Consider the following 26,223-nt stretch of genomic DNA (forward strand, 5'->3'; position numbering starts at 1 on the left):
CTATACTACTCCAAAACGGCAAATATTTATGTTTTACTGAAAATATAAATTTACTAGATATAGGTGGAATCATTTGTCTTTTCTAAAGTTTGTTGCTATAGCCAACCCCATTCCCACACCCAAAAGGTAAAAAATAAAATAATACTAAGCCAGAAGACTTTTAGATAGAAATAAAATCATTCCTGACGATTCTGATGGCAACTCTCACCACAGGAATGGAATTTACCTTTGTTACTGTATTTAAACACGTGGATAGAAAAGAACTTATTTTGTAAAATGAATGAGGTAAATGTTATACATTCAGCAGTGTAAATAAATACAAATACGGTTTTACAGGAACATGAACATGAGTTTAAGGGTTTTATTATCAAAGTCTTGTAAAACAATTTCAGAAACTGTACATCAACATGGCACAGACCATAGCCTACTTTTGTTTTTACTGCACAAAAGTGAAGCTTGAAACTCCTGTAACTAGGAAAACAGTTGCCTAACTACTTTGCATATTAACATGAGATCACTGTGTGCATAAGATTACTACGGCATAATAGGAACACAAATTTATTGGTTTTATACAACTTGAGATCAAATAAAAGGTACATTATCAAGTAGATTTATAGTAAAAGCATATGAAGGTCAATTAAAAATGCACTATCCTCCCCTTTTTCCAACACAGAGCTTAAAACAAATTAATGAACGAGTAGAAAACTGAAAATCCGGACAAGCGATAATTTTTTCCCCCAAGATGGACCCAGGATAGGTAGACGGCTTCACTATTGTAGACGTGGAATAAATTATTATTTCAGGAAAAAAAATTCCCAAACACCTCATGAAAAAGTATATAACTCTACTTCAAAATATGCTGCTATTTACTCACTGTCAAAGACAGTTTTATCTGAAATCTTGTTTATGCATTAAACCCCAATTAGCCATCAAAAAAAGGTTAGTGCATATATAACCTTTCAAAGTTAAACAAAAGCCACAAAAATTTAGCCACAAGGCTTAAAAGATTATCTATTTCAAACGCTCATTTCCAGATGTAACTATAAGGAGGTTAATTTATCATGTCCACAAACAAGACCATAGTAGATCCATCATGTTGGAGGATTTTAATGACATTTAGGATATGCTGGCCACAATAACATGCAATCAGTGCATTCCCTACATGGCTCTAGTACGGCAATGAGTCAAATGCTAGAAATACTATGCGTGAGCTTACTTGATAAAGGAGATCATACAACATAAACAATCCATGCCTGCTGTAGATGCATGCAGCTTTTCAGCTTTGTGACGAAGCAGCACCGGAATAGTCCAACTGCTTGTTTATTCAACCAGATTTCACCATGACAAGAACTGGTTACCCCTGCAACGTTTTCTAAAAGCTTTTGGATGTCGACAACTAAAATCACTACCAGGAGCTGTGTAACCATGTATCACTCAGCGCTGTATACACCTAGCTGGAGATGAACAAACACAGCGTGAAGAAGTCACACGAAGGAATGGCACTGATGCACGTCTACAGTGGACCCCACCAAGGCAGCACTCAGTCACTCATATCCATGTCTTCTTCGTGATGGTCATCCCCATTCACTTTGGACTCCCTCAGAGAATCGCATGCTGCCTTTTCCACAGGACTTTCTTTTGCTTTAGGGGAACCTACTGCTATTGGCTTCTTCTCGTCTTTTTTCTCTTTCTCGCTGTCATACCCCTGCTCCTCTTCATCGTAATCCCGTGTAACCTGCTTTGCCAAGGAGAATAATAAAAGTAAGCTTCTTCAAAGAAACATCACTTCATCCAAGTAGCAACACTACCCCGCGTGCCGAAATAAATCAGCTTGTAAACATACTTTTACATCTTTATCACTCTCTGACTTTCTTTCCCGGTCCTTTTCCTTGTCTTTACTCTTCTTCTTCTTGCTCGTTGAGCGTTCTCTTTCGTCTCTACTTCTTTCTTTGTCTTTGTCTTTTTTTTTCTCTTTTTTGTGTCTAGAATGACAGTAAAATGTGTGGCAACGGGGTTAACTTGCTTACAAGATGAGCTTGACACAAGTTGCAAGACACAAATAGCAAAGTGAAGGGCCAACTTCAAAATCCTAGACAAAAAAGACATGAGCTCTTGCACAAACTAGAAGACCCTAACTTGATTACAATGCTCAAGTGCTCAATCCTTAGCAGTGTTTAAGTTGCAGGTCATAAAGAGGATGTGTACCAAAAAATTCTTAAGAACTTTTAACTCCTGGAAAGAAAAACTATAGGGCAGTTTTAAAGCGGACAGCCTCTGAATACTGGAAACAAATCTAAATGACTAGCATTCTTACCGCCTTGGCGATGGTGAGCGAGATAATTTTCTTTTAGGAGACCGAGGCTTCTTAGGAGATCTTGTTCCACTCCTGCTTCTTCTACGTCGTCGCTCTCTAGAATCATAAATGTGCAAACTAGGCTTTGAGATACAGTATGATCTAAGAAATGCAGACACATCACAGATATGTCTAGGCTGGAGCTCCTACAACATGATTCCAACACTGAAAAAGCTAAACTGTCAAATAAACAATAAATATCTGCAAGCCAACCTTTCCTTTATGGCCCTCAAGAAATTCCCCTGATCTAGCAATTCTTGCTAAAGACATCTGACAAGATATTAGGAATATTAAGCTTTGGCAGGGTGTGATGGCTCAAGCCTGTAACCCCAGCACTTTGGGAGGCCGAGGTGAGAGGATTGCCTGAGCCAAAGGTTTGAGAACAGCCTGGGCAACTTAGCGAGACCTCATCTCTACAATAATCAAAAAAGCAGGCGTCTGTAGTTCCAGCTACTTGGAAGGCTAAGGTGGAAGGATCGCCTGATCCCAGGAGATCGATGATGGGGTAGTGGAGGGAGGGAGGGAAGGAAAGAAGGAAGGAAGCAAGAAAGACCAAGAAAGGAAAGAAAGGGAGGGAGGAAGGAAGAAAAGAAGTATTAAGAAAAAGGAAGAAAGAAAGAAATATTAAGCTTTGGAAAAGATTTATTTTATTTATTCATTCATTCATTCATTTATAATAGGAATCTCACTCTGTTGCCCAGGCTGGAGTGCAGTGGCATGCTCATGGCCACTGCAGCCTCGACCTGGTAGGCTCAGGCAATTCTTCTGCCTCATCCTTCCAAGTCGCTGGAACCACACCTGGCTAATTTTTCATTTACTGTAGAGATGAGGTCTCATCAAGTTGCCCAGGCAGGTCTCAAACCCTCGGGCTCAGGCTATCCTCTTGCCTCAGCCTCCCAAAGTGCTGGGATTACAGACATGAGCCTGTATACCTGGCAGGAAAGATTAATAAAACTTCTAATACAAGAGGAGTAAAGTCTGAAGTTAATTACTGAAGAAATCAGTCTCAGATTCAGACATTCAGTGTTCAGAACAGGTATAGAGTAATTAAATAAAGTGATCTAGAAGGTGGTCACTAAAAAAATAACCCCCAAATTAACCTTTAAATCAGTAGATGAAATTCAGAGAACTAGTTAGTGGAAAGGTAGAAATCAAATTGATTTCCTATACCCTAGCAAAATGTCCCCACAACCCTGCTATCAGCAATTAATTTTAAGATGTAGAGCTCTCCCTTCCCTTTAATTTTGTCTTTATTTTTCTGTTCATGGTTAGGCTTGCAAGGTGATCATTACATAATTCATGCACAAAGCAAAAAACAAACAAAAAAACCCTGTACTTTCATTTGTCCAGTTTCCAAATGAAGTTTTCCCTGTCCATCATCACCATCTGTAACCCCATCTCAGAAAAATTCCACATAACTGAGCATTTATTTATCAGACATTTATTTGTCAGGACTGAATACCTTCTGCTTTTTGCTACTGTTTTGTAAAACCAATACTCCAAATTATTTAGATGGAAGATGCTTTATATTTCTGTGCTTTTCAATAGACTGTAGCACAACTGCAAATACAGAGACCTGGTTTGGCATTTCCTTCTGCACTTATATCTGGTTTAATTTTCTTCCTAAGAATTTAATAAGATATCATTTTGAATAACCACTTGTTAGTTAATGGATACTTGAGCTGACTTTCAGCTATTAGGAATAACGCTATAACAATCCATATATAAGCTTTTGTGTGAACATGTTTGCATTTTTCTTGAGTACATCCCCAGAAGAAAATTTCTTGGTCAAAATCCTCCATCTTTACTATTTTAGAAATTGCCAGATTGTTTTCCAAAACAGCTGTATTGGTTTATAGTGACACCAGCAACACACAGGGTTCTCATTTCTCCACATCCTCACCAACAGGCTTATATAGCCATCCTAGTGAGTGTAAGGTGCTATCTCCCTATGAGTTCTTTATATATTCTAGATATAAGAAGTTCCTTATCAGATATATAATTTGCAAATACTTTCACGCATTCCAGGTTTTTATTTTCTTGATGGTACCTTTTGAAATATGGTTTTTAATTTTTGTGATCTCCAATTTATATTTTTGTCTCCTGTGTTTTTGGTGTGACAAAAGTCAAGGTCATAAAAATTTACTTCTGTCTTCTAAAAGATTAATAGTTTTAGCAATTACAGTCAGGTCTTTGATTCATTTTGAGTTTATTATTATTATGATTGGGGGGTTGGAGTCTCACTCTGTTGCCCAGGCTGGAGTGCAGTGGCACGCCACTCAAGGCTACCATAGCTTTGACCTGCTGGGCTCAGGCGATTCTTCCACCTCAGGCTTCCAAGTAGCTAGAATTACAGGCATGAGCCACCACGCCTGGCTCATTTTTTGATTTATTGTAGAGACGAGGTTTTACCAAGTTGCCCAGGCTGGTCTCGAACCTCTGGTCTAAGGCAATCTTCTGGCCTCGGCCTCCAAAAGTGCTGTGATTAAAGGCTTGAGCCACCTACTTTCTTTTTTAATTGGGGGTCTCCCTCTGCTGCCCAGGTGGGCATGATCAGGGCTCACCACAGCCTCGACCTCCTAGGCTCGTGACTGCTCATTCTCCTGACTCATGCTCCTGAGCAATGAGGTCCACAGGCATGCACCACCATGCTTGGCTAATTTTTCATTTTGTTGCAGATGTCTCGCTATGTTGCCCAGGTTGGTCTTGAACTCTCGGGCTCAAGCATTCCTCCAACCTCAGTGTCCGGAAGAGCCTGAATTACAGGTGTGAGCCACAGTGCCTGCCCTCAGAAATGCTTTTTATGTGGCATGAGTCTCCTAGTGAATTTAAGTAGAGCAGATTAACAAACACTGCAACATAACCTACGTAAATGTGATCTGAAGAAAACAGAATGAAGTATGGTCAGCTCTTATTAATTTATGAATTCCAAGTTACACATACCAAAAATTTATTTTCTGTGGAATAAAGTTGGCAATGTTTGAATTTTCGCTATGAGAGTTTAAAGAGAGAATTAATCTAAAATGATAAAACCAGAATTTCCACTGACTTTCATTAATTCATCTGTGGGCCATTATAAGGGAAAGAAAACTTCTTTGATTTATTTATGATGTGGATAGGATAAATATAACTTACTATAATAAAACTAATTTAATGAAACAATTCATTATGCTTTAGCCATTAAAACAAAATACAAGATAGAAAAACCCACCTCTGTTAAATTCTGTTACTCAAAGACAGCTGACACCTAACAATATTAAGTAAAAATAAAGCTAAACTTCAGGTTGCCAAAGAATACATTCCAAAAACTTCCAATAATAGGTAAATACTTCCTGTTCGCGGCCTTGATAATCTTATAAGCAAGGTTAAAAAAAAACACCAAGAATTCACAACGTCACCTTACCTGCTCGCACTTCTAGATCGTCTGGCTGTGCTGTAACTTTTTGGTGGTGTTTTGGAACGTTTCTTTTCTTTGTCTTCTTTCTTTTTGTCTCTAACAAATGAACATAATTTATGAATGCATGCACTGGAGGACTCAGTTAAAGCCAATTTATATAGGGCTACAAATAAAAGAAGACGTATAATCACATAGGATACCATTTTAAAATCATGAACATTATTCTGACAAGCTGTTTCAGAAATAAGAGTTCTTGTACCATATTTGTGGTAAGATGATTTCTTTCAAAATCCCATTTTCCTGATAGTTTACATAAAACTTTTATCCAATAGACTATGAAGCGAGAAAATAATCAGGATATTGACTAGTTTCTTGGTACATTTGGTGGTAAATACCAATATGTTTAATAATTGTTTCTAGGCTCTTCAAGACTCCTTTTTCTCTCATCTGATCACTACTTTCCCAATTCACCTCTCCTATCAAGCCAAAACCCATAATGCACTACCAAAATCACTCATCAATATTCTTCCAATGCATACATCTCATTTCAGCCTCTATCATAAATCAAGCCAAATTTCTACCTTTTTCTGCTGCTACATACTCTGGACTACTTAGTGCTATTAGAAAAATATCCTATCCTACCTACCACAATGGACTGGTACTATAGTCATACCTCAATTTTTTTAAAAAGATACCTGTAAATTTATTTTTACCCCCACAGTAATTTTTCCCACAATCCTCCCCAATATCTGGAGGATAGGGTAATCAACATTTATTTGCTGAATGACAAGTCCCATCAGATACACATATACCCCTATCCTCAACTAGTCTATAATTTCAGGGATCAAATTCTTGTTGCCTTGGCTGATCTTTTCACCCTATTTCATTTTTTCTCTTCTCTGGTCATCCTGCTCCATCAGTTTCCCTCTCTCTTTATCTTCTAATTCCTGGATTACTACAACAGTTCTAACAGGTCCCAGGCATGTCTTCCCTAAATCAGTTCTGCTCTCCCATCAGAGATCTTTCAAAATACAAACCTGGAAACAGTAATTCTCCGTTTATCAATTTTCAACTTATTCCAGTTATTTCCTGGATCAAATGCAAACACAGTGTGAACGAAGCCTCCTGAGATCTGTCTCCTTATACTCTTCTGACCTCATTTCCTACTCATTCTACCCCATAATACTTGCTAATATAGACAACACCATTCTCTACCTGGAACCATGCCCCTCACTGAGTCTAGTCATCTCCATCAGAATTTAATACTCAAGTGTCACTTCTCAAACTCTTCCAACATAAGCAAGTGCCAATCATCATTTAACAGCCCTTCCCTTACCCCGTAATTACATCCATCCCTCATCTCCTAGTAATCACAAAGTTCTTAAAGAAAGAAATATCTAATTCCCCTTTGTATGATAATTGTTCCATTAAATAACCTTGTTTGATTGACTGGATTAAAAGATATTTTACTCTGCAACACAAAAAAACTATAAGCCACATTATTACGGGCTAAATACTGATGGTGAAGCTAACTCAACAACTCTATTCCCAAAGTGCTGGGATTACAGGCGTGAGCCACAGATCCCAGCCAAATGTTAGGGTGTTTCTTTCTTCATAAATCCTCATTTTCACTCTCTGCTCATCCCAAATCCTGGAATCAGATCCCTCCAGTAAGGTTCACTGCCTGGTATATAGCTATTCTTAGGAAATGTTTCCAAGTCACTGATAGTGAGATGTAGAAAGATGATGAGACATGGCTGTCTGCTTTAAACTGTAGCACACACCATGAGAAACGGTTGGTAGCCATAGCAGTGGTTGAGTGAAATGCATGAAATGAAAGAAGGTAGCAGGACAGTTAAGCATTACTACTACTAAGAAATTTTACTTAAGGTCTTCAGCTACAAGCTGAAATTTCAGTTTACAAGGACGCATCAGTAAACAAAGATCAGCTTTCCAGTCTAGCCTTCTTCTCTCTTTGCCCTCCCGCCTCAACCACCTTGTTATTAAGTAGCATAGCATTTGATGTCTTGGGAAATCACTTTGTCTTCTCACCCAATGTTAAGAGTCTGTTATACCTGGTTTTTGATGTGCTCCTTGACCTTCTACCTCTCTCTCTGGAATGAGATCTTCTCCGTCTTGGACTTTTGGATCGTCGCCTACTCCTAGACTTAGAATGGGATCGCCTCCTTGATCTGCTTCTTGACCGCCTAATAATGTAAAAGGAATACAACACATGCATATAAATGAAAAAAGACTTCAGTTTCTTATTTTACTTGGTATCTGACAAAAGATCTAGACATGTGGGCTAGCCAGTCATTAAATGGGGGATCAAAGCCCTTTCCGTCGCTGCCATTACGTATTCAGTGCAGAGAAAACATCTTTGATAACTTAAAAATTAGCAATTCCTTTTAACAGTTGTTATTCTTCTCCTTTTAATATTTTGCTAAACCTATCAGACCAGTCCTTCTATGCCCGTTATACCTACCACTCCAAGGTTAAAAATACTACTAGAAAATTAAGGCAATTCTTTTTCTTTTTCTTGAGCAGCAGTCTCACTCTGCTGCCCAGGCTGGAGTGCAGTGGCATGCTCACAGCCACTGCAGCCTCGACCTGCTGGGCTCAGGCAACCCTTCGGCCTCACCCTTCCAAGTAGCTGGAACTACAGGCACGTGCTACCATGCCTGGCTAAAGGCAATTCTTAATTGTCTTAAGATAATTAATTGGACTCATCTGAATCACTCTTATACAATTGTATAGCATTTTAGTATTTGATTCCTCACTACTGCAGCTTGAGTTTTCTTTATCATTAATTAGATACTCGTCTCATGCTTTATACAAACTATACAAACAGGTCTCATAGTAAGCCCATGAAGTAGATACCATAAATGGTTGAAAATAAATTCCTATTTTAGAAATAGAAACCATCCAGTATGTTGCCATCTACTATTTCTAACTGTGGTTCTCTGAAACAATTCTGCTTTTCAAATTCAAACTTAGGAAACTCCAAGCAATGTAGGCCTTGTATAGATATATACAAGTCGGGACATACTGCCTCTTTCACTCTCCCTTTCCCCTGAACATGTTGTCTGTTTCTCTGTGTTTCCTCCTGCAAACCCCCACTTCTAGTCCCTACCTTTCTCTTCAAGGACTTAAGAAATACAATTAACCTTTAGATGCTGCCATCCTCCTCATCTTAAAACATTCATATTCTCTTCTGTCTTAAATGTTAAAAATAAGGCTGGGCTCAGTGGTTCAACCTGTAATTCCAGCACTTTGGGAGGCCAAGATGAGAGGACTGCCTGAGCCTGTGGGTTCGAGACCAGCCCAGGCAACCTGGTGAGATCTCGTCTCTACAATACAAAAATTAGCTGGGCGTGGTAGCACGCACCTGTAGTTCCAGCTACTTGGAAGGCTGAGGTGGAAGGATCGCTGGAGCCCAGGGGGTTGACGCTGGGGTGGCTGTGAGCATGCCACAGCACTCCAGCCAGGGCAACAGAGTGAGACCCCGATTCAAAAAACCAAAAAAAGTTAAAAATAAGTTACAGTCCTTTGCTTAGTCTTGATTACTTAACTTTTAGCAACCATTCAACCTTCTGTGGAACATTTCGAGAAGACAACTTGAACGTTCTGCCTGCTTTTCTTTTCAAGGTTCCAGAGGATGGACATTTTATAGAACTGTGTTTGGTTCTCATTTATAAGCCAGGTAACTCTAGGCATTTTCTAACCTCTTTGATCCTGTTACTTCAGCAGTCAAACCTTCATCACAGGATAGCGGCACAGAATGAACGCAGAGATAAGAGAGTACAACTCAGTGCCTTAGTGTAGGCATACACAGTTAATCCTTGAGCAACTTGAGCTTGAACTGCGTGAATCTACTTACATCAAGAATATTTTTAAACCAAACGTGGACTGAAAACAGTATTCCAGGGATGCGTAACCCAGAATACTATGGGCTAACTATCTGTACATACAGATTCTCTGGGTCTTGAGTAGGCTTGAATTTTTGGTAAAGGCAGAGGTTCTGTAACGAACTCCCTGCATACACTGAGGGATGACTGTATATGAAATAATGATTCCCTTCTTTCCTCTTATCGATGTGCTAATATAGCTACTATTGCCATAACTATCTAAAACAACTGCTCAGGACCCATCACTACTGCCTCACTGAACTCAATCAAGTTTTGTTTTAATCATCTCATTTTCAGCTATCTTTGAACTATTTTCTAAACAATCCCATGCAATAACACCAAGACATCCCAAGACATTTTTATGTGATTCTTATCTACAGTTCTACAGGCTCCACGAAGGTGGGAGAAATATGTCTATCCATCACTGTACCATTGAGCAACTACTACAGTCCCTGACTTATAACTGAGTTACACATTTTTCCTACCTTTACGGTAAAAATATAGATGCAGAAAACAAATCACAAATGTATTCTTACAAACAAAAAGATTAATAATACGGTTTTGAAAAAAATCTAATAAGATGAGGTACCATGTCAGTCTATCTACTAGAGGGTCCTAAAACAGTTGTTTTCCAAGGAGAATGTACTGCAGAGCCACTTTACTACACTTTAATAGTTTATGAGGTTTTAACAATCAGCAAAGTAGAAATTAATGTACATATATACAATAGAGTCACAAAAAGCTTACTGAAAGTCAGTCATTTTATCCACCAAGATGCTTAAGCTACTACAACCCATAATAGTTATCTCTGTTATGATATATTACAAGTGTCTGAATTCAGAGATAAATATTTCACCAGTATTTTTCACTGGGTCATACTAAAGTAATTCTTATTAAAATATGAGAGTCCTAGTAAGATTTAATATATATAAAAAAGACACAGGGTTCTATTTTTTAAGAGCTCAAGGGAGAGAAACACAAACAAATTGTGGTATCTGTATTAAGAGATATACCCTATTGCAAAAGTTGAACTAAACTATGAGAGCACTGTTCTGGAAGACTAATATTGTAAGTAGTACCAATACTTCACCTAAGAGTAAATTTTGAGTTGTACCTTAAAGAAAGAAAAAGGAGCCCCTCGGTGGAAATGACAATGTGGGAAAAAAGCATTAGGCAGAAAAGATCAAGAGCAAAGGCATGAGGTATAAAGAAAACGTTATGCTGAGGCAAGTAGTCCTGCAGCTTTTGAAGCAGCCAATGACATGTCTAAAGAAAACCAGACTGAACAGCAGGGAGCCCTGAAGTCATTCTAAGGTTTTATCACCTTATTAAGACTTGAGAGAGCCGTGACATGATCCAGATACAGGTTTCTGACAGACATCTCTAAAAACGAGACAGGCTGGAATAAGGTGGGTGACAGGAAATAAAACAGACACACCAGAGAGTACAACCCTGTAATAAATAAGGAATGATTAAAAATAAGATAATGACACTAAAAGATGATGATAACGGAAATAAAGAGAAAGGGCCACCCATGAGTTAGGGCAAAGGTGACTTGCTATATATTTAGATATGATGTGAGCATGTTTAATAGAAATGTGACAAGGTCTAGGATTCAAGTATACGCTGCTCTTTCAAGAATCCCAACTAGGTGTGGTGGCTTCTGCCTGTAATCTAACACTTTGGGAAGCCGAGGCAGGAGGAATGCTTGAGCCCAGGAGTTCAAGACCAGCTCGGGTAACATAGTGAGACCCTGTCGCTACAAAAAAATAAAAATTAGCCAGGCATGGGGGTGCAGGCTAATATCACTTTTGCTGCTGTAACTATCTAAACTGCAAGTCCCAGCTACTCAGGAGGCTGAGGGGTAAGGATCCACTGAGCCCAGGAGGCCAAGGCTACAGTGAGCCATGACCATGCCCACTGTACTCCAGCCTGCAACAAACAGAGTGAGACGATGACACACACACACACACACACACACACACACACACACACACACAAATCTGATAATAGGAAAAATTATTGTGACTAACTCTCGACAAAACTAACAAGAGAAATTACTTTAAAAAGGCAGACAACTGACAGAACTAAATTATATAGAAGAGATGGATCCAGGGGTAAAGGCTACCAGCAAACAGGGTTTAAGAGTCAAGTGATAAGGTGAAATGTAAGGTAAAGCTAAAACTGGCTGAAATAACTGACCACAATGGGAATATCATGGTTCAGAATGTCAAGCTTAAAAGACTGTGATTAGGACTGGAATGCAATCAGGCCAAGAACAGAATTTGAAAATTTGAAAAAAAGTGAAGACTGGCTGAAATAACCATTGAGCAACTACTACAATCCCTGACTTATATAACTGAGTTATACATTGATGATGAATAACCTAGAGCAATGGTTTTCAAACTGTGGCTTGTGGAACTCTGGATGCTCCAAGATCCTTTGATGGGGTCCATCAGGTCAAAATTATTTTCAAAATAACAACAACAAGATATGACTGCTTTTTCTGTTATATTGACAACTGCACTGAAGATGCGAGAGCAAAGGTGGGTCAAAGTGTTGGCAACTCAGCACAAATCAAGGCAGTGGCTACTGAGTGGCCCTAGTAGTCACTGTCTTTTGTGCTGACATTTCTGTCTGTGCTTGCAGTAAAAGAACAAATAAACTAAGAATGTCTCTGAAGAAGCAGTAAAAATTAACCTAATTACATCTAGTCCCTCAGTACTATTAAGGTTAAGTAAGAGCATTAAATCTAGTCTCTTGAGTAATATTCTGTGTGATGAAATAAGAGGTATGCATAAATCACTTCAGATGCTTGTTGAAGTACAATGGCTACATCAACGAAGACACCTGAGTGGTTGAGTTATGAGCTGAGGGAGCTGCCTTTGCATGAAACTTCAACTTCAAGAGCTGACACACTGTGATTATTCAGACAAGGTATTTGGCAGACTTCAAAAAAAAGGGATAAATGAACTCTATTACTTCAAGGGAAACAAACAAATTTGTTGCCAATGGTAAAATCTGAACTTTCCAAGAAAATTAAATTTTCCAAAACTTCATTCCACTATTATTTACTTGTCAACTTAATACTTCCGTTTTTCTGATGAGCTCTGAGGTGATAATGCTATGTATCCTTTTTCTAATACTGTATTATCAAATATAAGTCAATATTTGGAAACCAACATTACACAATTAACCAATTATTTTTCAAATGCCCAATGACTGCTTTTACAAACTCATGCCTGGAAAAAAGATCCATTCAAAGTCCAAGATCAACAGATTTTCATGTAACAAAATATTAAAAAGTGCATTATCATGGCTTTAGATTCCATACTGAACTATCTTTTTAGAAACTATCACTTGTCAAATTTTGGCATTATATCAAAGAATACTAATCCCAGTTACCTGAAAAGACGATAAAATTATCTTCACCTTTTCTAACTACATATTTGTATGAAGGCGAATTTTCTATAGTCAACCAAAATACACTGCAATAAGTTGAAAGCAGAATCCTGATCTCTTCTATTTAGCTAAACATTAAAGAGATTTGTAAAGAAGCAAAACAAAGTCAGTCTCCTCACCATTTTTTTATTTTTTATTTTTGAGTCAGAGTCTCACTCTGTTGGCCAGGCAGAAGTACAGTGGCATGATCATGGCTCTCTGCAGCCTGAACTCCCAGGCTCAAGTGATCTTTCCACCTCAGCCTCCCAAACAGCTGGGATTACAGGCATGTGCCACAATACCGGCTCGTACCTGTGCACTTGCCTAGGCAGGTCTTGAACTACTAGACTAAAGCAATCCTCCTGCTTGCCTCCCAGAGTGCTGGGATTACAGATGTGAGCCACACGTCCAGCCTTGCCTTTAAGAAGTTTTGTTGCAAAGCTGGGTTAACATAAATGGGTTTAATGTGGTCATTTTTTAAAGTTTTTAATATGGCCAACACAGATGAATATGATGCACATAAACAAAAGCTTTTTGGGGATTGTAACACACATACACTTTTAAAATCTGAACCACTTCACAAACATGTCTGTCATCCTTGCCTGAGGTCATATAGATCTTCTCTGTATCATTCCAATTGCAATATACATGGAACGACGGCAAACAAAACTTTTTCAAGTGTAAAGGGGTTCTAAGACAAACGAGTTTGAAACCACTGGTTTAGAGAGAAACTTACATAACCATAAAAATATCTTATATGGAAAAGAGAACACACTGAATTATTTAGTCTTACTCCAGGCAAGAAAAGAGTAACATCAACTGGTTTATCCAGTAATACAAAGAAACATCTCAAAGAATATCAAGTTGTCATTTGCAAATATTCATGCATTAGACAGGTGATCTGTGGATTACACAGACAACTTTCCAACTTAAAAGTTTCAGGAGTCCAGGGGAAAAGCCACATTTAGAATTCATATCAAGGGTTTCAAGTTCAGTGTTCTTTCCATAGTGCTAATCCATTTTGGTGCTATAGTTTCAATACTTTCCTATCACCTCTGAATCTTTGGTGGTTTTAAAGTATGAAGGAACTATTTAGTTTGTACCTTTTCTCCCTTTATATATGCGTGAACACTCAATCACATATTCTGACAGTAGTGGTTACTAAAATACTTTTAACCAGAAGCTAGTGGGACAAGAGACAGCAAATTTAAAAAGATGAGACATATAAAAACTATCCTTGTCCAGGGTATAACCAAATATAAAAATCAACCTAACCTGTGTCTTGAAGATGAGGGAGTCCTTCTCCTCCTAGAACGTGATCTTGATCTTGAATGCCTTCTTTTTTCTTCTTTTTTATCTAGATTTAGGAGAAAAGGAACTTGTATTTAGAATCATTCAACAGGAAAATTATTCTCATTCAGAAGCTACTCTAATAATTTCTTATCTAATTTTTCAGCAATTACATAAATCCCTAAACTGCAGTTACAAGTAACCATTTTATAATCACAGTGCTGAAACTTACTGAGGGTGTACAAATTATCAATTACCTAAGTTTTTCCAAGGTTCCTTTGATCGTTTAACTTGCCACTTAGGAGGTAGTGCCATGTTTTCCAAAAAGCAATCTACAAAAAGGGCATTCTCATTCTTTGGCTCTTTCTGGATTATTCTTGATCGGGTTCTAAATGGGAGGGTCTCTTTCTATCCTTAGGTTCTTTCTCAAATATAGCTATAATTCAGCCGGATCAATGCTTTAATTTTCATGTTTATGTATTAATAACATCTTTTTTTGTCACCCAGGCTGTAGTGCAGTGGCATGCTACAACCACCACAACCTTGACCTGCTGGGCTCAGGTGATCCTTCCACCTCAGCCTTCCAAGTAGCTGGAACTACAGGCATGCGCCACCATGCCCAGTGAAAATTACATCTTCTTAACTGGCACTTGACTATAAAATAAACATATTTAATAAATAAGTTTATAATAAATAAACGAAAATATAAACATCTAAAAATCTTGGTCCAACAAAATGTTCCTACTGTATGTATACAATGTATGGAGTATGGAGAACTCTTTATCTTCTCTCCCCACCATTTAATTTTATGTGCCTTTGCTAAATACATTCATGCATATTTATGTCAAAGTGGTTAATAAATACATTTAATGTTTGGCCCCCAAATCCAGATAGCCATGATTACTTACCATCTTCACTTCACTTCTGTGACAGAATTAGATATTAGTAAGCAAGCTCTCTTCCCAGTATCTGCTTATCACTTCTCTTCTCTATCAATTTTCAACTAAGTATAAGAAACATATCTAGAACGAAATTGTTTTATTTCCTGGATCTTATTTTAATTTGTTTCCTGGTTTTTAAATAGCATTTAAGAAATTCCTTTAATTTAGGATCTAACTAGAGAAATAAAGCCATGGTATTCTTCATATGTGGACTATCATCAGAGTGAGACTGAATTCCTCTTTCACATTTAGGTGCAAGGATTCAATTTATTGTGACTGTTATTATCAATAATAAACTCACAAAAAACTTGGGGGAAAAAATCAATTTAGAAAGAAACCAGTCATGACTTTTCAATAAACACAAAAGCAGTTAAGAGTATGCTGTGTCCCAGCCAGTTGTATCTTTAACAGCTCCCAATGCTTGCCATGTGATCTGGCTAATTACTTGAACATTTATTGATTAAATATTATAATATATATAAAGCATTTGGCATCAGTTTATCTGATATCATACTTTAAAAGAAAATCACTAGCCGGGCTCGGTGGCTCAGCCTGTAATCCTGCGCTTTGGGAGGCTGAGGTGAGTGGATTGCCTGAGCCCATGGGTTCAGACCTGCCTGGGCAACTTGGCGAGACCTCATCTCTATAATAAATCAAAAATTAGCCGGGCGTGGTAGGGCATGCCTGTAGTTCCAGCTACTTGGAAGGCTGAGGCGGAAGAATTGCTGGAGCCCAGCAGGTCGAGGCTGTGGTGGCTGGGAGTGGCCACTGCACTCCAGTCTGTGTGACAGAGTGAGACTCCAACTCAAAAAAATAAAATAAAATAAAATCACTTTCGTTGTCCTAATTCTACACATATTAAAAACATTCGCATTTGTTAAAAAGTAAAATGTGAGTAAGACATCATTTAATGAAGAAGAAAAATCCAGCGTTATTGATATAAATACATGAGACATCCATTCATTTAATCTCAAAAAGATAATATGCAAAGAAAAAGGCACATTTTATCTTCTTTAAAGAAATGACAAATAAAAGCATTTTCTGTAGGTTACCCTGATCAAATAAAAAACCATTCTGTCAGGTGCAGTGGCTCAAGCCTGCAATCCCAGAACTTTGGGAGGCCCAGTGGATTGCCTGAGCTCAGGGGTTTGAGACCAACCTGGGCAACTTGGTGAGACCTCGTCTCTACAACAAATCAAAAAATTTGCTGGGCGTGGTAGCACGCACCTACAGTTCCAGCTACTTGGAAGGCTGAGGTGGAAGGATTGTCTGAGTTCAGGAGGTCGAGGCTGCGGTGGCTGTGAGCGTGCTACTGCACCTCCAGCCTAGGCAACAGAGTGAGACTCCAACTCAAAAAAACAAAAACAAAAACACAAAACCATCCCAACCTAGACAAAAATAAATGGTGAAAAATTCTCAAATATCAGATCAAGTAACAAATAATCCCAGGTACTACTGGTATTTTGAACTGGATCAATCATTGTTGAGGGAAAGCTTTTCCTGCTCACTAGATACAGTTGGTACCGGTTTAACAACCAGAAGTATCTCCAAACATGACTGGGTGGCACTCCACTAAATGGTCCTTTATTTTGTCAGAATTCAGAAAATCTTAAAAATGACTAGGGCATTATTCAACATAGTTACACCCTTATGCCATAATCATTTTTTTGCTAAGAATCATAGTTTAACATTTGACAGAACTGCATAAACAACATTTACCTGGTTCTATAGCAGCAGAGATCAGGGACTGTGCTTCTCGTACTCTCTTCATAGCTTCCTCTATTTCTTTACTAGAGGTATCCGATTTCAGACTTGGTGAAACAAGACCAGCAGCCACATGATTCAACCTGAAACAGAACCAAGAATTAAGATCTAGAATATTTTAAAATGAACACAGAAAAATATCTATTTAATTTTGTTACACATCCATTAACTTTCCATAAACAAACACATCTTGAGAAAAGCCAAGGAAATCTGCTGAAAACTTTTTTTTTTACTTTTACATTTTTAATTTTAAAGATGTGGGGTACAACTCAGGGTTAGGTATACAAATGTTTATTATGCAGGTACCCTTGTTGATGAAGTATGCCCCCCCTCCAATGACTGACATTCTTTTTTTTTTAAGGTTTTTATGGAAATTTGCTGAAAACTTAAAAGTTTCTTTCATATTATTGAAAAATGTTGTATAACAGTAATTTTTTTGGGGGGGAGAGGAGAAACTGAGGCAGAGGCCAATGACACGTTAAAATTACACATGAAATCCTGAGTGAAAAGGCTAAAGGTATCCCCTCAGGGCTTACATATGTAAGAAAAGATTACAGACCACAAATTTAGTATAGCAGTTATTTGTGGGCAGAATGGGAAATGTAATCAAGAATAGGTACATAGGGAACTTCAATTGTATTGGTGTTATTTTATTTTACAAGCTTGGATTTTATTTTAACTAAAGATAATTTTCAAGAAAAAAGGCTACAAACTACTGAAGTCAAATGATTTTGTCCACTTTCCCCCGTGTTCTCCAAATTATTTCAGTTTTTTGTTACACAGGCTAGAGTGCAGTAGCATGCTTGTGGCTAATGCAGCCTTGATGTGCTGGGCCCAGGTGACCCTTCTGCCTCAGTCTTCTAAGTTGCTGGAACTGTAGTGTGTGCCACCATGTCTGGCTCATTTTTTATTTATTGTAGACACAATGTTTCACCAGGTTGCCCAGGCTGGTCTCAAACATCTGGGTTCAGATAATTCTTGACTTTGCCTCCCAAAGGTATGAGTCACTGTGACCAGCTCTCCCACTTACTGATAGTGCCTTTTACCAAGTTAAGGGGAAAAGGTACACAATTCTCATTTTCTAATTTAATATGCCAAGAAATTACTAAATTAAAAAAATCCCATCAGTTTGTCACATATAAAGTGGTAAACAATTAGTTACAGCATGAACACTTATCAAAAGCACGTTAACAAGATTTTGGAAATTAATGACATAACCTGTAATACTTCTTTACTCTGGGTTAATGATTCCCGTTCTAATTCCTGTTATCCTCAGGGCTCAGCCTCTGAAATTCAGACCGAGTTACCCACTTATTAGCTCTTTTGCTATCATTCTGATACAAGCCATTTACAATTATTATCAAAGACTCAAGTTATGGTAAAACAAAATCCTTTATAGACAGGCTTACTTATAGATTTCTCTCCTTGTTTCTAGAAAATTATGTATTTGCTTTCCTTGAGAAAGATAGCTTTGTTAGCTATATTTAACAACAACAACAAAAAAAAAACTGTTCTCTAGACATTCAGATACCACATCACCAACGGGGGAAAAAAAAACCTTACTTGGGATCAACAGTACTCATAAGCTTCAGCAACTGATCTGCAGCAAGAGACTGCAAAACATAAAATACACAAACAATGAGACCATGTAAACAATAAATGACTCCTATTTCCACAGTATGTCAAAATATCCTGGGACAATCTGCCAAACCCGAAAGTATCCTGCTCTAGACAATGCTGACCAACAGAAATATAATGCAAGCTACATGTCACAAAACATTAAAATTTTAGTAACCACATTGAAAAAAATAAAATAAAAAACTGCTTAGCCAGTATAATACAAAAAGGCCTCTACAAAGTAAGAACTTCAGAAAAAAAGTTTAGCCAAGTTACAAATTGAAAGAGAACAAACATTTTCATGCTAGGAAAGCAAAGCACGAACCCATGTTCCCACCCGTTCACTACTCTTTCTCCTGACTCCATGACACATAGATGATGTGTTAACTTCTTGTGAATCTATTTTCTGTTTTAAACTATATTAAACAAGACATTCTTTAATGGGTAAGGGTGACATGGATAATGAATTCAGTAACAGCCTGAATCTCTTTTAAACAAGTTTACATAAGAAAAACGCATCACTATAATATAGCCATTAACTCCTGCTCTTAAAATGATAACTTAAATTAAGTCAATTTTCTATGAAAATGGCTCCAAAAGTTGAGGGATAGAAAGTAGTACCTGAGAGTTCAAGTTAGCTCCAGGAAGCCCAAGTGCAGCAAGGGCAGGATCAAGAGTAGGAGCTCCCAAAGCAGCCAGTGGAACAGCGCCAATCTGTGAAATTTCAAATTTTACTTATTTAAAGTTTCACTTCAGTTCATTATATCAGGGGTTAAAACGTTTTTTTGTTTTTCGTTTTTTTTCTGTAAAAGGTCAGACAGTAACTAGTTTAAGTTTGCAAGCTACATGGTTCCTGCTGCAACTACACACAAACCTATACAACTATTGCCATTGCAATTTGAAAGCAGTAACCAATAATACATAAACAAATGGCTGTGGTTCAACAAAGATGCATTAACAAAAATAGGAGTCTGGTCCAAGGTCTGTAGTTTGTCAATCCTTGCTCTGTATGATGGCTCATTTTTCATTCCTTACAGAACCTCCCCCTCTCTAAAGATCAGGATTTATAAAAACCACCAAAATATTTCAATTCATTTCTGTGCCAATTATAAGTATTTATTTCTTCTCAGTTTCAAATCCATGTTCTTTGTCCTGCTGCTTTGTGACACAGGAGGCAGGACCTCCATAAAGCATGTCTCCTTTAACAGCTGCCATGATGTGAAGCTCTCTGTAAAGAATGCTGGAAGGATATTCAATGAAAAAAAGCCTTATCTTCCAGGTTCCTGTCTCCTTCCTGACTATTCTTACAGTACCACATGGAACACCGAGGGGCTTTCACCTCTCAGTGAGTTTTAACACAATATCCTAGCTGGGCACATTGGCTCATGCCTGTAATACCAGCACTTTGGGAAGCAGAGGCAAGAGGATTGCCTGAGCCCAGGAGTTCCAGACCAGCCTGGGCAACTTGGCGAGACCTTGTCTCTACAATTAAAAAAGAAAAAAAATTAGCTGGGCGTGGTGGTGTGCCTGTAGTTCCAGCTACTTGGAAGGCTGGATTGCCTGAGCCCAGCAGGTCAAGGCTGTGGTAGCTGTGAGTATGTCAGTGAACTCCAGCCTGGGCAACAAGGTGAGACTTGGACTCAAAAAACAAAAAACAAACAAACAAAAAATCTCCTTGGGCAGCTTCCCAGCCAAGTTCTGGAGGAGTACCCAACTTTTCTTCCATTCACCTTTCTAAGGAGGTTTAAATCTCAACAGAGAGGGGGAAGGGGAAACCCCCAATCTAAATGTAATTTTTTTCCCCTTCTGCTTCAGCCTTAGAAGTGGTGGTTGTTTCTTATACCCATAATTCCTGTATTCATTAGTGTTCCCCTATTACTTGTTAATAACTCCTTAAATGTTCCCTGTTCCAATTTCTGTGTGGTTCTGTCACCTGCTTGTGACAATTCTGATTCATTCATAATTTAATAGAAACAGGGCAACTCCCTTGGGTCCCCTCCCACTGTAGGAGTTTTGTTGTCTTCTCAATAAATTCTGCTTTCTTATAAAATTTATGAGAAACAAACCATGTAAAATTCTGTAGCCCTAAAGGGGCAGTCTCACTTACTTCACAAGCACTGTGCTAAAAGTTCTCCTAGTCTCTTAGTAAATACAAAGCACCAAACTTTCGTATTTAAGCCCTTTACTCAGAACAGGTAAAATGCTGTATTAGTACTACTTTAATTTGCTGTCTCATATAATTATCACATAATTTTATACATCAAAGGGATCCAGAAATTACCCAGATCCTCATTTAGTAGGCAAAAAGCTAGGGGCTAAGTGATAACCAAACTCATACCCTCAAGACCCTGGGAATTCCTGCCCTCTCTCTAAATATTATACTCTAACTCTCTAAATGTTATACTCCACAGTTCATTTTACAGTTAACAGAGTCAATTATTGACACATGCAAAATGATATGCTAGAAAGAATGCTCTCATAAATTTCTAGTTGAGGCTCATCATTCACAATCTATAAAACGACTGACCAGTTACAATCTGAGTGGTTAGAATACATACCACTGCAAGTGTCTGTTAGTTCTAAAATGATAAGCTTCTTACAGCAGTATCAGTGTTAGAAACATTACTCTAATCAAATTTATTTTGCCTTCCCTATATCAAACATCTCCACCAAGAATTCATCTTCATTTTCAAGTCACCTACTCAATTAAAACCTTCAAAATAACAGCAAAAGATCAAAGTGAAGAAAGAAAAAAAATACATGAAACTCACTTGAGAAGTCTGAACTTCAGCTTTATTTTCTTTCCAAAATATGGTCCAAATTTTTAACAGTGTGTTCACAGAAGTGTTACGCCCCATGAGATATTTTTCTAATTACTTGTGAGTTATTGAGAGTCAATGGCAAAAGATGATCAGGCACACTATGGTTTACCCAATATACTCAAAACACAAACTTCTGAGATTTTTATTATTTATGACTATAATACAGACTTTCACAGTGATAATACTCTATGCACTAGAGTCTCATCAGTACTTAAAAAGCTCAAATATGCATAGCTGCATCTAAAATTCTGGGACTTCCCCTCCAGCCTTGAAGAATTCAACAGAGCTGGTACCTGGGTAAGTGGGTTAGGAGTAGGCAGGAGTCCACCACCAGGCAGAAGACCTGCCACTGCATTAGCTGGTGCCAACAGAGACAAAGCCTTAGTCTCATCAGGAATAACTCCTGCAGAGAAATATCCTGGCATTAGAACACATTCTTTTGTAAAAGAGAAAACACACAAAAACACCCAGAAAATGTCTCCCTGATACACCACCTGAGTTTGTTGAAAGTACTTATGTTCGCTAAAATATAAAGCTTGATTTCTATGATTACTTATCATTAATTTTATGTCAGAATGAAACTTCAATGTGTGAAAATTTGTTTCCTTTTTCTCTACAAATGGTTAAGTTTCTAGAGTAAAAAAAAATAGCACAATACACACTACTTTTTTGTTAACACTGCCAAGATTTCATCACCTGTACTCGATTTTTAAGTCATGAACCAAACGTAAGCAAGCACAGTCGGTTCTCCAGGGGTGTGCTCTCAACTTTCAAAAGCTGTTTTATGAACAACGACTCGTGTCGGCTGCTTCACTATAAAGCACACAGAAAAATCAAGATACACAAGACAAAAAAAGTTTGATTTAGGGGTTAATAATATGGTACAGTTACTATGATTTTCTTTTAAACCTACCATACAAATTTTGCAAAAATTAAGAGAAGGAAAGTATGTAAAAGAAATATTCTGTTGGAATCAAGCGTAGGGCTTTTGCTGACTCATGACAATGAATATGAATGTTTCTGAAGGTCTCTGAATACACACAAGATGCGTGTGTAGGAATGAGAGAGAGAGAATAGGTAAAACAACATGGCACATTCCTTACCTGTGCAGTTAAATGCTTTATGCTCCACCATGTGCCATGCTAACCATACCAAAAATTCTGCTATACATTGTCAGTTCAAAAGCTAACTTAGCCAAACTCCTTAAGTCAAAAATGACATGTATGTCTGTTTTTAAAGCCTAATCTGTGTATTCAGATAAAATCTAAGGGTCCTAAGACAAATATTTATGTAGACAATTTAAATTCTATCCAACAGCAAAAGCCCTATACAGATGGATTAATCTGTTAATGTGCCCAAGCCCCCAAAATGAGAGTTCAATAATACAATTAAACTTCATATTTGCAAATACCAGTAGTATTTCTGTAATACATATTAAGAAACTGCATCTCATCATAAAACATACAATATGTACAGGGCACTTAAGAGAAACTGGATAAGCTGCAGAAGAAAACTGTTGGGTGGTATTTTCAGCAGGGCCTGGTATATAGTTCAGGCTGAACCAGGGAAAAGAACTGTAAAACACAACAACAAAAAAGAAAAACCACTGTTAAATAAAGGTAATGGTTCCTTCCACCTATACTGAGAAGTGCCGATAATATAAACAAATGTATACTACACAGCACTGTTATCTTGCTTGTGCCAGAGCTGTCACCAATTTAGGTACCAAGAGTTATGGAGGGGAAGGGGGGAGAAGATCATTTGGATATACAGGGCATGAATGCATCAATATTAACAAACCTACAGAGATTATGGGATAATTCTGCATGCAAAATTATGTTTCAAGAGGATATATTAAGTATCAACATCTTACTCAAATTAGTGCATTGCAACATTTCTGGCAAACTAAAATCCTCTTGAATTTATTGTGAGACACCTGATAGAAGATCTGCATACATTAAAAAAAAGTCATGCATCTGATCCTCTGATTTTAAAAAAAGACTATTTAAAAATAAAACTACAATTTTAAAAATAGCAATGAGGCCCCTCACCAGTTAATTTTCATGCGTCAAGAGTATTTTTTTTACTGCTGCTTTGATAGAACCATGAAATACTGCATGAATGTGTAGAAATGAAAGAAAAAGAAACAGACAAAAGAAACAAACATTAACCAAGGAACCTAAATAACCCCCAAATTCATTAACTATTAAGAGTTCCTTCCAAATCCAGCTATCTTAGTTTTACCAATTAAGACTATTCCTTACCGTAGACTCTGTGTCTATTGTTCTAAAACACTGACCAAGAGTCAACACCAAAGTGTAAGAGCTAATATATTCAGAACGAATGGTGACAAAGGGATTGAATACATCCAGTTTTAGTGGAGGTAATATTAATACAGCATATCGTACCAGAATTAAATTCACCAAAAATAGGTTACTGAACTAAATATTTCCCTAACTCTATTTACTGTATATTCCTAAATCCTTTACTTTCAAAAAGAGGTCTACAAAAATTATTATGGTCTAAAAATATTCAGGAGAGCCAGTTATAAGATATACTGTATTATGTTCAGGGATTGGAAAACCATAATACTTAATCAAAAATTATTTAAATTTAAAAACCATTCAAAATATTTTGCACATTACTCACATGATTTGACCCTTGTTCCAAGACCTATCATCTATATTTTATTCATCCTGAATTTGAATTCTGTAAATTTTCTGTTGTTAAGTCTTATCCTATAATAGGCACACTGACATAAAAGAAATTGCTTAACCAAACATACTAACCCAATAGTTTCAAATATCTATGTATTTTGAAATCTTAAAACTGGGCTCATACACTTTAATATCATGGAGATAGAAGTACTATTATTATATAGCATGCCTTAACCCATTTAAAGTTAACTTATTTAGAAAACCAGAGGCAATATCTCTAAGTTTTAAGGACTAGACATTTCACAACTTTTACAAGGTATGGTGTAAATTTTCACATTTGTATTCAAAGATGTAAGATAGCATCTACAATCAACAATATCAAGACTGTGCTTCTACTGACCAGTTTATTAAGGAAAGGGGAAAGCATTTAAATCCTGGTCAGCATATTTATTAAATTAAACTCCAGTAATTTTATATTTCAGTGATTTCTTTGATCAAAATTTATAGTTACCAAAAAACAAAGTAGCAGTACATTGGGAACAAACTAATTATAAAATATGCCTTAGAAAATTTTACAAAATGACACTAAAATGTCTTGTCACAGTGGCTTTTTTAGATTCAAAAAACCTGCCCATTTTTTTTTTGTCAAGTTACTTTAACAGCCTAAAATGTAAAAAGAGAGAAAATGTAGTTAACAAAAGGTTACACCAGGAAAACACTTGGGGGACTTGAGTGCTTGCTGGCCTTTAGTTAATGTCTAGAATCCCCTGTAGCTGCAGAGGACCCACTGTTTTTCAGTCATCTGGAAGAGTTTTGCATTTGCCTTCTCCACTACAAAAATCACACACACAAATAACAGAGAGAAGAATTTATTATTTAGAGATATTCTAGAAATATAGCAAGAATGAACAAGAAAATCTGGCATAAAAACAAAATACCCAGTGCCCATCTGGCACCTAAGCTATAGGAAATCTTGAACTTTCACAAAAACCAAAATCATTGCAACCCTTGGTATACTGGAATTCAATGTGGGATTTTTTTCCCCCAAGTTATCAACATGAGGAAGCATTAAGAAAATAAAACCAACCTAGTCATGTATTCAAAACAGAAATAACATCATGCATTTACTTGAAGGATGCTGTGTGAGTGTATATAGAGTGAACCATTTACCTTTAGGACTTTTTCATAAAACCTTACTTTAAATTAACTAAGTAGATATATCTCAGGGAGTTACAACTAGGTATATGGTTTTAATGGACCTAAAAAAACAGACCTGAGTTCTAATTTTTAGAGCTAAAAAAAACCCTCTAAGTGAAAATTACGGACTGCAGTATAACAAGGGTTTCAAAATGTTAACAGCTTAGATTTCAGCATGTGACTAATGCTCACTCTACAACTATCCTGAGGTAGATGGTCATCTGAGGATGCCCACATAGGTACTTAAACAAAGCACAAACCTTCTGCATATGGTACGACTATCAAAGCTCTGTCAACGAATACAGTGTTTGTCAGATGCTGTGCCACAACTGCTGAGTCCGGATCATGGAACTTAACAAAGCAGACACGAGATGAGACTGGCAAAGGTGAATCACTAAAAAAGTTAACAACATAAAAGAGAAAAAGAATATTAGCCAAAACACAAAGGAGTAAATTCACAAACCATCACTTGCATTTCAACAGTACAACAGGCAAATAATGTTTAAAAGAAAATATTCCCAATATTCCCAATACTGCTCACTGAAATAATGTCGGAAACTGCAGTATAGGCAAACACTTAGAATTACTACATAAACTTATAGTGTATCAGTTTTAAAAACAGTCTGAAACTAAAGTCTCAAGAGTGAGAAGTCCACAAAAGTGTCAACAATTTTTCCCATAATACCAATACAAGTAACAGATAGTTTTGGCTTAGAAACTTTTCACTACAGTTAATTTCTCAGAGTAAAAAAGATAAAAAAATTCGTACTTCAGGACAGAAGAATAATCTTGGCAAAGTGTATCTATTCAATAATTAGTGAGTTTTCTTGAACTAT

At 37.2% G+C, this 26,223-nt stretch overlaps 1 protein-coding gene across 11 annotated transcripts; it reads right to left on the reverse strand.

The window, feature by feature from the left end:
• Positions 1–328: 328 nt before the first annotated feature.
• On the reverse strand, positions 329–25,781 carry SRSF11 (serine and arginine rich splicing factor 11). Of its 11 annotated transcripts, XM_021713898.1 has the most exons (12): positions 25,648–25,781; positions 22,230–22,346; positions 21,827–21,936; positions 19,333–19,425; positions 18,658–18,707; positions 17,050–17,177; positions 14,375–14,456; positions 7,826–7,957; positions 5,757–5,846; positions 2,315–2,431; positions 1,844–1,982; positions 329–1,738 (listed from the first exon to the last, which is right to left on the reverse strand). In XM_021713898.1, the coding sequence occupies exons 5-12, from the start codon at positions 18,675–18,677 to the stop codon at positions 1,541–1,543; spliced, it is 906 nt and encodes a 301-aa protein (XP_021569573.1). In that variant the 5' UTR covers positions 18,678–18,707; positions 19,333–19,425; positions 21,827–21,936; positions 22,230–22,346; positions 25,648–25,781; the 3' UTR covers positions 329–1,540. The 11 variants fall into 11 exon arrangements, with proteins under 11 accessions (XP_021569573.1, XP_021569566.1, XP_021569575.1 ...); XM_021713891.1 differs by having other exon boundaries at positions 21,827–25,021; XM_021713900.1 differs by lacking the exon at positions 22,230–22,346 and having other exon boundaries at positions 329–1,735; positions 2,315–2,410; positions 25,648–25,775.
• Between the last annotated feature and the right edge of the window lie 442 nt (positions 25,782–26,223).

Source organism: Carlito syrichta, unplaced genomic scaffold (genome assembly GCF_000164805.1).
Source record: "Carlito syrichta isolate Samal-C Ts95f unplaced genomic scaffold, Tarsius_syrichta-2.0.1 Scaffold304785, whole genome shotgun sequence".
Classification (NCBI taxonomy): Eukaryota; Metazoa; Chordata; class Mammalia; order Primates; family Tarsiidae; genus Carlito; species Carlito syrichta.

Bases quoted from the DNA above. Each gene is read 5' to 3' on its own strand.
- SRSF11 (XM_021713891.1), bottom strand. From the start codon at position 22,093: ATGATAAGTAATCATAGAAATCAAGCTTTATATTTTAGCGAACATAAG. The intron at 7,958-14,374 runs GTTAGGTTGATT...TTACATTATTAG, and splicing joins CCCTCATCTTCAAGACACAG to GCGGTCAAGAAGCAGATCAA. The intron at 1,739-1,843 runs GTATGTTTACAA...TCCTTGGCAAAG, and splicing joins AGAGTGATAAAGATGTAAAA to CAGGTTACACGGGATTACGA.